The sequence below is a fragment of the Cupressus sempervirens genome, chromosome 5 (assembly GCF_028749045.1).
Source record: "Cupressus sempervirens isolate cs-2001-9-10 chromosome 5, ASM2874904v1, whole genome shotgun sequence".
NCBI lineage: Eukaryota > Viridiplantae > Streptophyta > Pinopsida > Cupressales > Cupressaceae > Cupressus > Cupressus sempervirens.
Genome location: NC_143122.1, coordinates 710388528 through 710403746, shown reverse-complemented (window position 1 = coordinate 710403746; position 15219 = coordinate 710388528). Strand labels below are relative to the sequence as shown.

The 15219-nt window shown below is 36.9% G+C and overlaps 1 protein-coding gene across 1 annotated transcript in view; it reads right to left on the bottom strand.

The window, feature by feature from the left end:
* LOC149557966 (protein LATERAL BRANCHING OXIDOREDUCTASE 1-like) overlaps window positions 1-14510 on the bottom strand; it is a 99012-nt gene extending 84502 nt beyond the window's left edge. Inside the window, exons 1-2 of the mRNA XM_089832408.1 lie at window positions 13862-14510; window positions 13397-13638 (exon numbers count right to left, since the gene is read on the bottom strand). Of these exons, the coding sequence (XP_089688534.1) occupies window positions 13397-13638; window positions 13862-14134 (515 nt within the window). The 5' untranslated portion in view covers window positions 14135-14510. The remainder of the gene's footprint in view (window positions 1-13396; window positions 13639-13861) is intronic.
* Between the last annotated feature and the right edge of the window lie 709 nt (window positions 14511-15219).

Here is a 15219-nt window from a genome sequence, read left to right as displayed (position 1 = left end):
TATTAGATTAGACACTTAGGAGTATGCGTACTCATATGAGTTGTCTTGTTGACAACACAGGAGTTAGCATCTCATTTTAGCACATGGTGTCTACAACACTGAAGTTTGCATAATCAACTAAGTTGTCATGTAGACAACACAGTTGTTCGCACTCTAATTAAGCACATGGTGTCTACAACATCTTTTTACGTGACACACCCATGTTAAGCTTATCCTCTCACCATTGCACTAACTTCTGTGCTCAATGGAGGATAATCCACTCTTGGTGGACATGTGCTTAGTTGCGAGTCTTATCACTTTGCTGACTCCTAGTCATTCTAGAGGCCTTTATATTCAAGCACTCCTAGCGTGTATGTACATCAATGGAATTTCATATTGTTATTCAGATCATACTTTATTTGTCCATATTGTGCTAGTGCTTGAGCTTCTTGATCTTGGGTGATTTTGCCCTAAGGCGAATTCTTACATGGTATCAGAGAAAACGGAGTTTCTCTTCACATAGCCATTGGAGACCATTTTTGCTTCACCTCTCGGAGGACCACGATTCAGATCCAGAGTATCTGCAGTTACTGAAAGCATCTAGAGCCAAAGCGGACCTCATCATTGCATCTGGAGGATCAACTCAATGAATTTTGACTATAATTTTGCCTACCCTAGGCCATAGTCAAATCTGAGGCAAATTTGTTTTGCAAACCGGAACCCAAAGGCCCGATTTGCGAAATTGGTATGATCTCTTTAGATCTGTGCAATTAATTTTTCAGATGTGAATATTTTTGTGTCTCTACATTTTTTCTTTTTGGATTTGTAGATTATTTCCAAAATTCTACAAAAAAATTGACCTTTTAGGCTAGTAGGAGAGATTTTTTTTGCAAGACAAGATTGGAGCTTGCAGGTGCAAATCAAATATTGGCATCATATTCAAAAGGTCAAAAAACCCCCAAATTGACTTTTGTTTCATCAAAATCGGACATCAAAAGTGAAATCTAGAGTCAATTGATTTTTGGAGGTACAACGGCGACGATTCAAAAAAAAAATTTGCAGAGGTATTTTCAAACAGCGATATCTCCCTCGTACGGACTCCTTTTTCGGAGCCTTTTTTTTTTTGTTTTGGGGTAGAATTTTGCGATCTACACATTGGTGCAGGATGTTTGTGATCTTTGTTTCTGAATTTTTTTGCAAATCGCAAATCTCGATTTATGCAACTTCAAAGGCTTAATTCGGGCTCTTTTGGACACATTTTCAGGTTCCTTTTTTTTTATGTGCTTAATTTTTCGTCTACTTTCCAAATCTGCGATCAGATTATAGGCTTGTGTGGACAGAAGTACCACTTTCAGAAATAGGTCATTTTTGCATTGTATTGCTTTGATTGAACTTTAAATTTGTTGTATATCTGAGCTACATTGCTAAGTACCATATTTGAACTCCAAGAAGAGATTGTAAACTGCAAAATCAGAAGTCCACTTTTGTCCATTTTGACAAGTGGCCTATTTTAAACTCAATACATATAAAGTGCCTAAAGCATTCATTTGTGGGGGGGGGGGGGGGGCAGGGGGGGGGTGTTCTTTGATTGAGTGAATAGGGGGGGGTGTCTTGTGTTCTTATGTCTCTCTTTCTCTCTTGTGCTCTTTTAATTTTTTGCATCATGGGTTCACCTAAAACTCCACCTTTAACTTCACACAATTATACTACATGGAAAGATATTGTATCGAGTAGACTAATGGAAAAAGGTTTAAATCTATATGTTGATGGAACAATTGTAAAACCCATTAATGCTGATGCACAAGTTGATTGGCAAGTTAAAGACAACCGAGCTTTAGGAATTATTAGGAGTTGTATTCATAGATATCTCTTCTTCTACATTTCCAGCTTTAAGGATGCCAAGGGTGCTTGAAAGAAACTTGAAGGGTTGTATGGTAAGGTGGATGAGGAAAAGGGATTCCAAATTGAGGATGATCTACTTCTATTAGATCCTAAGAATTTTGACAAAATTCAAGACTATGTCAACAAAGCCAATGAATTGAGAGCACTACTTAAAGATTGTGGTAATCCCATGAAGGATGATAGATTGATTCATCAGATTTTGAAGAGGCTACCTTCAGAGTATCCATCTTTTGTTTCGAGTTACAACACTCATAGGTTGACCATGGAAAGTGCCTTCACTAAGCCTACATTTGATGCATTTGCAGAAATGTTGATGTTGGAACAATCCAAGTGGATAGATATGGGAATTCTCAAGTCATCCGAGTCTATAGCATTGGTGGCTAGTAATGAGAACCAATAAAATCAATGCAGAAAAAGTTCTACCAATAGCAAGAAAAGGCAGTGGAAGCAAAAATCACAATCAAAGACACAACAATCTTCCTCCTCACAACAAGGCAATTCTTCTTCCAACAAGAAGGGAAACAACAACAAGAAGGATAAACTATTTTGTGCATATTGCAAGAAACCAAATCATGATGAGCATCATTGCAAGACTAAGAGAATAGATGAGTTGGAAAACTTACTGAAGAAGAACAAAATCAATGTGCCAAATGCTTCCAAGGATTCAAATCCATCCACGTCAAAGGGAAAAGGGCAAGCACTTATGGCAAGTTCAAGTTCTTTAGGGGAATGGATTCTTGACTCGAGTGCCTCATATCATATGGGTTCTTCAAAAAGACACTTTTCTTCATTGAAGCAGTCCAACGTACCTCACATCTTTGTAGGGAATGATACACAAGTGGAAGTTGAAGAGAAAGGACAAGTTGAGATGATAAATGGAGAGTTCAAAGATATTCTCTATGTTCCTAACCTTAGCAGTAATCTCCTTTCAATTTACCAAATCACTCACTATGGAGGTGGCAATAAAGTTGAGTTCCTTCCTAATTCAATAATGATGCACAATCTTAAGGATGATTCATTGGTTGCAGTGGGTAAAGTTAATCATGACACAAGGCTTTATTCTTTCTCCCACTTTATGCCTAAGTCTCCATCACATGCCTTGTTGACACAATCACAATCACAAAGTAATTATGGCATGAGCGGTATGGACATCTTGCCTTCCGCTATCTTCATCAACTTAGCTCAAAAAATATGGTCAAGATCTACCTGCAATCAACTTTTCTAAGGGTGAATGTTCAACTTGTTCAATGGATATGCATCTAAAGGAAAAGTATGACAAAGGGAAGTCTTGGAGAGCATCATTCGTTCTTGAGTTGGTTCACACGGTTCTAGCAGGCCCCTTTTCAGTAAAATAAGTTAGCAAGGGTCGCTGTCCTCACTTTCATTGATGACATTTCACGCTACACATGAGTCTACTTTCTTAATCACAAGAATGAAGTGTTTGATAAGTTTCTAGCCTTCAAGAGTCATGTTGAGAAGCAATCAAGTAAAGCCATCAAGGTTCTTTGTATGGACAATGAAAGTAGATATGTGAATTCAAGACTTAGAGACTTTAGTAAACTTGAGAGTATTGATCTTCAGAATCCTGTACCATTTAGCCCACAAAAGACAAGTGTTGCAGCAATGAGGATTAGAACTCTTAAGTCAATGGCAAGTTGCATGATTCAAGCTAAGTCTCTTGATCCATCACTTGAAGTTGAAGCTATAAGTAGTGCCAATCACATCCTTAATAGGTCTCCTTGTAATGTCTTAAATGGAATGACTCCTTTTGGGACATGGTGCGGAAGAAAACCAGTTGTGAAACACTTCAAAGTTTTTGGTCATCCAGCACGATCACACATATCTTCAAGGGAATGCAAGGCACCACCACCAAGGCCTTGTACTTTTATTGGATATGACGAAAGTGTTAAGGCATATAGACTTATGGATTCTGAAACTCATGAGATATTCATAGAGAGGAATGTTCACTTTGAGGAAAGTTCACCTATCTTATCTTCTAATCCTCTCCATACTTCATACATTGTGGAAACAAATAGTGACAACAGTGATAGTGATTCAACAGGTTCACTTGTGGGAGATCCTATTAACAGATGCAAGACGAGGTCACAACATCAGAAAACTCCACATGCATACATTGCTACAATGATAGGTCCATGTAATTCAATACAATTGGATACAACTTGTCTTCCAGTTCCAGAATCAGGGGATGACTACATAACAGATATTTCAGATTTGTTTGTGGAGTCCTACATAGCAGAATTGGGAGACATTATTGATGATATACATCTTCTCTTTGATGAAGAAGATCCTTCTTCAGTTGTTGCGAGGGAACGCTCTGACCCTCTTGTCCATTCTCTACATAATCAGTCTTACAAGGTTGATATGATTGTGGATCCTTATGTACAGCAATTGCAAGACTTCTCTTTGTCATTCAAGGAGACAGTTGGTTCTTTGGGATATGTTCTCCATCCATACTTGCTAGATCTGAACTTGTTCTTTTCAGCAGTGTCAGAAGGGGCGACAGTTAGTAACGACACAAGGACAATTGAGCAATTTTCAGAGACACCATTCATCTTCAAGATTCTTTTTCCACATTGGGGAAGCATCTCATATGTACCTATGACATTATTTCTTCTTAAAGGGAGAAGCATTATTCAGTAGTCATGGATTAGCTTCTACATTCATCTTGGAGCAGCTATCATTGATCGACATTCTACATTTAGAGGGGGGAGGGGACTACCTTGTCTCCTTTCTTCTTCTTCTCCCTTATGGAGGGGATTTTTTCCTCTTACGGGTTTTGTCCTTCTCATACTTCTCTATTGTATATACATGATGTATGGTGTAATGGGGGGGTCTTAATTACTCCATCCATCCATGCATCTTGTTTTTTCATCTCTCTTTTTGGGGGAGGGTTTTTCCCATGCGGTTTTCCCTCTTTCTCCATTTTTAGAGAGATTGCATTGCATTTGTACATAGTTACCTAACATGGCCTAGTAGCTAGGACCCATTATGCATTTTCATTATAGCTTTCGTAAGCTTAAGTGCATTCCCCTAAGTTGCACTTAAGGGGGGGTGTTAGTGTAAATAATTAATTATTATTACACTTTACTTAAGTTTACTTAGGTTAATGCATTATTTTATTTTTTATTAGATTAGACACTTAGGAGTATGCGTACTCATATACACTTAGGAGTATGCGTACTCATATGAGTTGTCTAGTTGACAACACAGTAGTTCGCACTCTAATTAAGCACATGGTGTCTACAACATCTTTTTACGTGACACGCCCATGTTAAGCTCATCCTCTCATCATCGCACTAACTTCTGTGCTCAATGGAGGATAATCCACTCTTGGTGGACATGTGCTTAGTTGTGAGTCTTATCACTTTTCTGACTCCTAGTCATTCTAGAGGCCTTTATATTCGGGCACTCCTAGTGTGTATGTACATCAATGGAATTTCATATTGTTATTCTGATCATACTTTATTGGTCCATATTGTGCTCGTGCTTGAGCTTCTTGATCTTGGGTGATTTTGTCCTAAGGCATATTCTTACAAAACTATATAGTTAATATAGTCATTTTAAGTGAAAAATTAAAAAGCAACTCAACATGAAAATATAACATAAAGTGCACTATGGTCACTTAAGTGATAAAGTAACTTTAAAACATAACATAAAGTGAATTTATGTTATATTTTTCAAAAAGTGAATGTCAACTTTAAAATATAACATGATATTTTAAATCGTGCAGTTGCACCTAGAGAGTCCACCTTTTGGGCACTAAAATGATCATATCTTTTGACTACCAAGTCCGATTAAGCTCTAGTATAGACCAAATTGAAGGAAAAACTAAAGGCAACGATTTGATCAAAACCAAAAGACCAAAAGCTAACAACCACGCACGCAAAAACAAAAAAAATGATATTGAAGGCTTCAAAAATCAAGCATAGGCTCAACAAAAAGAAAAACTAAAAAGACTTGACGAAAGCCTTCAGTAAAAGAGTTCATTACACAAATTGGACTTAATTGCTTAATTAATATTATCAATTAAATAACGAGATAACTCAGAGAAATGCTAAACTAATTTGAAAAAGTTTTGTACTGTTACCTACATTTTGTGGTGACAAAATGTAGGACAACAAAGTAGAATCCGATCTGTTCTATATAAGTCTTGGCATTTGGAGTAGAGGAGAAGCATTAACAGAGGCTTAACATCCAAACCACGGACCTAGTGTGATCCCCATTCATTCTCAACAGAGAATGGCCCTACCCTACACGGGATAAGGCATGTGTACACCATCACATCTTGCCACTTGAGCATCCTAGTATTAGAGTTATCAACTACATAGCCGGCTAAACTACGGAACCTTCCTAATAGACTATCAATATTAGTTATCCTGATCTCTAGTGATCATAGCAACATCATTCGCCAATAAACCTACCCTAGCCACGGACTTACAAGGACACTATGTGCCTGATCACCCACCGCTCGACTTGACAGATAAGACAATACCCAATTTCCCCACCATGAGCTGACTAGATTCCTAATTTCAGTTTGTAATTCATCCTAATTGTGATACATCGCTCTACTTTTTGTAGGTTATCAATTTTGTTCAATTTACATGGAATACACCATTCATCTCTACTATTCTTGGCTATCCCTGATGATCCCTAGTGTATATTTTCAACTTTTATGTTTGTTAAATGATCTATAGTATCATTCTTTGCCTTCAAGGAGACTTCTAGATGATAGAAGAAAAGAGTTATGGGTTCTATGTAGCTAGTCACATTTCAGCCACGGATAGGCTTCCACAATCTCAGAGGCATATGATGTCGATGCCTCTGGATTGGGAAGCATGCGGCATACACAGAGGAATCTCCTCATTTTATTACATAAGTTTTTTAAAAACAAAATAACATAATACAGAGATCAAAATAAGTCCACGAGCTCCTTGCATCACTGATATAACAGTCTTTCTCCAGTTCAAATTGGCTTGCACATATTTTGCAGGGTCTGACTGGACCATGTTGAGGAATGTACGCACAATAATCTAATGACTATCAAGCATTAAAGTAACTTGGATAAATCATGGAGAAACAACTTGATAAGGGGCCTGCAATGTAAATATATATCACTTGCTTCTTCTTCCAAACTACGAACACCAATAAGACACCATTGGATGGCATTGTTCTATGTAGGCTAACAAGGCAATTAAATATGTGTCTAACAATCACTATAGATTGGCAACAATAATCAGACGCACAAAGAGTAAGCCTCTACATAACTATGATTTCAAATTATAAAGAAAGAGGTTCAACTATCTCACAAACGAATGGTTCAAAGAGTTACGTGCATGGCGAATGCAAGGTGGCAAGGCAGCCATTTGCAATCTTGATAAAATGTGAAAAATACAAACGGACGAAATATAAGAAGGAATCATAGAGACAAAATATTAGAAAGAATCCTAAAAAGGCCAAAAGACTATATGGGTTGAATTAAATTAATTTGGAATTTGAAATACGCCACACTAATATAAGTAATACTCATATTGCCTAAGTGTACTTGTACGTGTTGTTTTTACATATATGTACATAAACCTTATATCAAAATATGTGTATACGTAAATAAATACATAATGTAATACGTACAAATATACCTAGGTACTATGGGTATTATTTATAATATATCATATCCGCCATCAAATGGAGCAAAACTTCCAACTTCCAAATTAAAGGTAACAATTTTATTTCGTTAATATTCATGAGTATACACACACACACACACACACACACACACATATATATAGACTAGACAACCTAGTCAGCTCATGGTGGATTCTTGGCTTCTTTTCCTTGACCAAAGAGGTCTAGAAGAATACCTGATAACTCAATGGCAAGTTGGTGCCTGTGCCCTATTCCCTCTTTGCCAATGCTTCCCCCCCCCTTCGCCATGCTTTTGCAAGGACTAATAAGATGGTAAAAGAATATTCCAAATCTATCAAATGCAACTAAATTTATGATAACAAATAACCATATTAACTAACCAATTCCAATTCATATAAAATAATAACGAATAACGAATATTTCTAATTCACATGAAATCATAATGAATAACCTATTTAACCAACCATTTCCGATTCACATGAAAACTCAACAACTATATAGAACATTTTAAATTTAGACAAAATATGAGATGTAACACTTGATGCAATTCCTCCTTTGTTTTGCAAGGTAAATATGGAGCAAGGAGATGTTTAAAGAATGAAGATGATGGAATTATCAAGCTCAAAGCTTAAAGCAAGAATTTGCTCGAGGAAAAGAAAGATGATGCTCAAAGTTGAAAGTGAAAATTCAAGGCAAGATCAAGATGAGTTCAAGAAAGAAAAGAATAAGAAGGAAAACTCAGAGTTTACAAGTGAAAGAAATTGTCAAAACTTGAATTTCCTCCAAAAATCCGAGACCGCTTTTAACAGATCTAGCTACATGAAAAACTTCACCAGTTCAAGAAGATCAAGGTCAATGCATCAAAAGAGATGTACAAGTTCAAGATCATGGCAATGAGAAAATTAAAAAATTCCGAGAACAAAGATGGAAAAAAATTGAAAAGATGAAGCAATTTGGGTATATGTCATCACAATTGAAGGCTTGCTAATGCTAAATATCAAGAGATATTTTCTCATCGCCAAGGAATTGAGCAAGTCTATGAAAGGATGTTGAGGTGGCACCCACTTGTCTTAAACTAATCAGAAGGCTCAAGTTACACAGGTCCAAGCACATTCAATCATACTATGACGAATGTACATGTGGAAAGCATCTAGTGCCTCTACCTTATCTATTTCCTCATTGGCTCTCAAAGGCATTTTAATTTTCCATAGTTACACCACCCTGGGGGATGGGGGGACCGCAGAACGAGAAGACAAGTTTTTTGGGACGAGGGGATAAAGAAGTCATAATTTGGGGACAGTGGGTATGGCAGGGGGACAGTGGCGGGGAACAGGAGGGGGTGTGTATATGCATAGTTTGCAAACTCTCCGAGTACTCTCAGAGTTGCTGAGTACTCCCAAGTTTTTTTGCTGGGCAAGTACTCTCAAGTTTAACTCTTGCGTATTTATAGATGTTAAAAAATGTAGGTAAAAATGTTGATGCAAGGAAAAACATTGGATTGGATGCATTTTTTACATCATTTTAGTGCTATTACACTACACATTTTCTCTATTGAAATGTCAATTACTAATTTAATACATTTTGTAATTGTATTCTACAAAAAAAATATGTTTCTATAAGAGATTTTAAATTTTTGTACTTTCTGAGTTGTCGAGTTTTCCCCGAGTTTTTGAGTATATGCCGAGTTTTTTCCGAGTTGAAAATTTTTGGCTTCCCGATTACTCTCTGAGTCCGAGTCTGCAAACTATGATATATATAACATGTGGTACTTTAAATGCTAGTTATGAAAAGATGTATTTCAATATAAGATATAAAGATGTAAAAGAGTAAATACTTGAACATTGGATTGAATTGGAACATCGAACATTGAACATAAATAGTCGAAAGAAAATAGTCAACATCGGGACGTCCCCCATTCTCGGCAGAGGTGGCAGAATCTAGTAACACTGTTGAGGACGGGGGGACGGAGTCCCCAAGTCCCCAATGCATCAAAGTCTCTGAGACGTGGAGCAAAAAGGAGGGGGACACGTCCCCATGTTACTATGTAATTTTCTTATTAGCCCACGGGGTGGTACCTTCATGTAATTGGATGATAGTGGTGGCAACTCTCATTAGGGTTTGTGATGGGTAAATCTTGGCCCTTGATCTTGAATTGAACTTGGCCCTTATTGTAATTGGACAACTATAAAAGGCCAAGGCCTTCTCATTTGTAAGTCAATGGAGAATATATTAGTTTAAGAATAGGAAAAGACTCGGAGAATTGTTTCCATTGTGCTATTAAAGAAATTGTTGATTCATTATTGGTCTTCATGGTGGATTAGTTGTGTTGCTTTGTAAGTATTGCATGGCTTCTTCAATTCCTCTCTTAGAGTAGATTTCATTGCATGTTGTTTAGAAGTAGTTTAGTTGAATGTAAGTGATTTTGGATGTTTTTTTGGTGAACTCACTTAGACAGAACCATTAGTTACTTGCTAATTGAAGTTTTTCCTTGCGTGGTCAAATGGCATAACTATGAACTTAATCGTGGTTATCACTTGCACATTGATGACATCAATAGAAGGTGTTAATGGAATGGTGGTAGTTTGAACATTTTGCATTTACCTTAGAAGATTGTACTCGTTCGGTTGATGTTAATGGCCAAACTAGGTCTAGTAGAGTTACAAAAACATTCACTATTTCAGAGAGTATTTCTTGCATTCTAGGAGTAGAATAGCTTTCTAAATCCTTTCCCTTGTAGTTTTATTGGTTGTAAGTGTTTGAAATTGTTAAAGTGGTCAATATTCTTTGAATGAATAGTGTAAGTCCCTTTGTGATAACCAGCATATCACATCATAAAACTGGGTGAATAGTCCACAATAAGAAGGAACTTTGAGGTTGCCTCATTTGATCACATGAATCACACACATTGTTTAGCATATGAGCATCCTTATTCAAGAAAGAGTTGGAAATTTGGTGTTTCGTCCTAGAATACTAAGCATTCAACTACATGTTGTGCTAGAAGAAAATCACATCAACGGGTAGTTTTGCTCCAAGTCCGACATCAAACAAATCTTGCCTGAACTAATCTTGCATCTCCAAGAAAGTAGGCTCTTGTTCTTCGCATTGTTCAGTCCTTTGGGGAAACGTCAGCATCATTGGGTGTGTACGGGAACAATGTGTATGGGGCCTCTCATTGACAGCATTATCTCATGCCCATTGTGACCTCCATTTATCCTTCCTTCTGCCAAAACTCAAAATGTTTCGCCAATTTTTTGTCGTATGTTTGAAGGTCTCACTCAGTTGTTGTTGTCCTCTTAATAGCTTATGTAGTAATGTCATCATTTCAATGCTTGATTCCCCCATCCTATCTACTAATTGAGATCTTGTTTGCATCCAACGCTGGCAAGACCACCAACTCTGATACCACTACAATGTACCAACAAGAGTTGGGGTAGAATAGAACAAAAGAGGCATGTGTAGGTTGCAAGTAAGAGTGGATGTTGCTGGTGAGAAAAAATCTTACCAAAGTTATAAACCCGAGCATTGAAGGGTTCAATAGTTTTCTCCTATAAGAAAAAGTTGATAGAAAGATAAATAAATATTTCAATCTTATCTCTGTTCTAGGAATGTTCCTCTGTGATTCTAGATTAGAATTGAGGTATTTGTGTATTCCAATTCATTGTTGTTCTCAGTTCTATACTTGTTGCTAATTGTTGTCAAGAATCTGTGAGAGAAACCAATGTTTAACTTCTGAACTTCCTATCATTACACTGTCCTGGTTTGTTATTTAAGTTTTGATAATTGTTTGGTAGGCTGGCTGCCATCAGAATGGCATCATAGTCAGAGGTTTTGAGTTCATTGGTAGACTGTCGAATGTGAGGCAACGAGGACCTGAGGATAAAGGAGAGAAAAAGATTGCAGAGTAAGTGTAATTGAATGCAGCAATGAGAAGGATGGGATTACTATAAGAAGACTCATACGAATCATGTCTTGGGATGAAAACTGGGATGAACTAGAGAAAAGAAAACCCTGTGAGAAGTTGAACATGATTGCAAAAAGTATGGACGCATTAGAAAAGAATTGTTTTCATAAGATTGCTGGATTGCAGGGAATTCAAGAGAAGTCAAAGATAACAAGTCTGTAGGAGAGTCATGCGTCATGGAAGGCATTATAGAAAAGAATGAAGATGATAATGAAGACTATGAACATTTTGTAGATGTTAAGGAAGAATATTACCAAGTGAACAAAAATAATAAAGAGCTCAAATTTTGGTCATCTTGATGATTTGAAAAGATGATATTCTCAGTGGTCAAAGTTCAATAAGGGAGAAAATCTGGTTCATGTTCTCATCTCTAAAGATGACAACTGTATTGAAGGGGAAGACAACTCCATGATTGCAAAGGCAAATGTGCAATAAAAAGGAAAGTTCAGTTTGAAAGAGCATATTGACAGTGAAAGTGCAGACTTAGCAAAAGAGATAACAGCAGAGAAAGCAAGTGCATAAGGTTCAAAATTGAGATTGCAGTGAAAGAAGCAAAGGATGTTGGAGATACAAATAATGTATTGAGATAAAAATGCCGAAGTAAAGACTTAAGAGGTAACTTTTGTTACACATTGTACAAATGAAGTTTTATTTTCCTTTGGGATGGTAATGGACGAGATAGCAATGTGGCAATTTGAAGTTGAAAAAGAAATTGAAAGGAAAAGGCATCAGAAAAAAATGGAGATTAAACAAATACAGATTAAAAAATTCAGAAAGAGCAAACACAAGCCTAGTGAGAATTTGGAGGGGGCACAACAAGGGATGCAAAGACAAGAAAATTAGAAGAAACAGAAAAAGAAAGTGAAGTCAAACAATTTTGTTACCTTCATGAGCAGGAGCCCATGATTTCTTTAGTCTCCTGGGGGCTCTGGTGCAAGAGCATCAGGATTTTCTTGTTTACAGATTGCAATTTTGAATGTGGAATTAATTTTGCGCTAATTTTGGACAGTTTGAAACAGTTACGAAAGAGAGATAGTTGGGTAGAAGAGAGGATTGATCTGGAGACAGAGAGGAGGAGGCCAATGAGACTGGGTGGAAATGATCAGAGGTAGCCAGTCAGATTAGAGACCACAATCAGTCAGGGGGGGGAAAATGAAATGTTGATTGGAGTAACACAAGCCCTGTGGTAGAAGGGAGGAACTGCATGATGGTTGGAATGGAATAGAACAATAGAGGCATATGTAGGTTGCAGATAAGAGTGGATGCTGCCGGTGAGAAACAGTCATGACAAACAATGTAATCAGATTTCCACAATCCATCAGAGTGTACATGTAAGCTTCTGGATTTGATTATTAGTGTTTTTAGCATCAACGTTTCGGATCACACTCTGTGATCACTTGCATTTTCATCTTTGGCATTCTCTTTCATCCTGATGATGGATGACAGCGTGTGATCCAAAATTTTGATGCTAAAAACAGTAGCGCAATCAAATCCAGAAGCTTACATGTAAGTCCTGACAGAGTTATAACCCGACCCTTTAAGAGTTCAATAGTTTTCTATTGTAAGAAGAAGATGACAGAAAAATAAATATATATTTCAATCTTGTCGCTGTCCTAGGATGTTCCTCTGTAATTCTAGATTAGAATTGAAGTATATGTGTATTCACATTCATTGTTGTTCTCAGTTCTACTCCTATCACTTATTGCTGCCAAAAATTTGTGAATGAAATCCGATGTTTAACTTCTGAAATTCCTATCATCATTCTGTCTTGATTCGAGAATTGAGTTTATGTTGATTGTTTAGGGGGATGGCTGTCATCATGTAAATATATAAGCTATAATGTGGATCGAATTGTCAATGCGTTTTGAACCAAGACAGGGCATGGCATACCTGAAATCAGCTGGCACAGTTGGCCACAAACTCAAATTCCTGGACTGTGGAGGACTTATTATTAGACCCATTAAATCGCCCCAATCCAGCTTTTGATCCTCGGACACAACAAAAATTTGTCCATAACCCTGAAATCCTTCAAGTGCACATTTTTGTTTCTCCTCCAATGGAAGATGGAAAAACTCCTTCCCAACTCTCTTTATATCATCCATCAGAGACTGGGGGATACTATGATTTACAACCTGTGAAATTTAAGGCACCCATTAGCAGTAACATAACATAGAAGCCTACTGGAATCATTGGGCATTGACGAGTTATATTAGTGCAAACAGCCTTAGTCATTAATAAGTCTACTTGATCAGTATACATGAAGGAAATTAAATAAAAAGATACCCATTGGTGCTAATGTAAAATAGATGCCTGCTCAATTAGTGAGTCTGAGCATTAAGTAAATTATCCTCGTACCTGGAAGAAGCCCCATTCTGCACAGGCCTTGGCAATTTTGCAGATTTCTTCTTTCCTGTGCAATCCTCCTTGTGAGAGATTGGCCATGTCAATCACTGGGATGCTCGAATGACCAAGAAGTGGAGTTAATGTTCCGGGTCTCTCTTCCTCTGATCTGATGTACCTTTCCGGTACAGTTTGGGTTTTTTCTCTTGCAATCTCTTGCACATTGACAGTCTTAAGGGGAGGATTGCCCCAGTTGGGCATGTTTGAAACTACGAGAGATGAATTCATTTCTTATGCTTTGGCCTAACAGTGAATCAAATTTGAACAGAATGATCGCATTTGCTCACAAAGAAGGTATTGGAATTATGAGTGGATACCTCTTGCTTCTTTCTCCATTCCAGTCGGCTTGACAAAGATTAGGGAATAAAGAATGCGAGTGACGGGGCATAATTCTTCGTCTGTTTGTGAACTCGACCAGACTCACTCGAATCAAACTATTTTTTTATTTGAAATATGGCGCGTGAAAATAGACACGCGTCTCATAAGTGAAACTAGCTGTCATATGGTAATTTATTCATAAAATACACTATTAAGACATGATACTAGTGTATTTATGCGGAGAGGTTTTCTACAATGACAGGAGCAGAGTGGGTTTTCCCCAATGACAGAAGCAGAGCGGGATGGTAGTATTATTATTATTAATGTGGAGAGGTATTGTACTTAGGAGTGGTCAAAATTGATTATTATTACGTATTGTTATGAATTATTATTATTTAAAAGCTTGTTTGAGGAGATTCGAACTCAAGTTCTTTCATATAAGAGATTCACAATATTATCATTGTGTTGTAAACTCTTTTTTTAATTTTTTAAATGTTTATTGGTTGTAACAAGTAATTAATAATTAAATTACTATATATTAATATTAAAATGGAACATAAATATTTTAATTTTTTAATCTTTTATCTTTTTTTATAGTTGAATATGTTACATTTTTTTATGAAATATGAATAATCATTAATTAAGAAAGATTAGTACATAAACCAAAAAAATAGTATGGAGGATTAAAAACCACTCTAGCCCAAAAACCAGTGAAACCTCTAAGCAACTAATGTAGTATCGGTTGAAGGAGGGTCTATATCATTATTCTTCCCTCATACATCAATGAGGTCAAGATTGGGGTATGGTAGGCCAACCACCAGTTGTCTCTTCTTCATCTTCTTTATCGTCCTTGCATGGAGAAATAGCCAGGGAAAGTCAAAGAATCCATTTTGAATTGCCACCCAAATTGGGTCAACCTACAGCAATAGGAGGAACACCACCAACACAAAGTCATGCAAAAGTAGATACATTAGGTGCTGGAGATGTTCACTGTT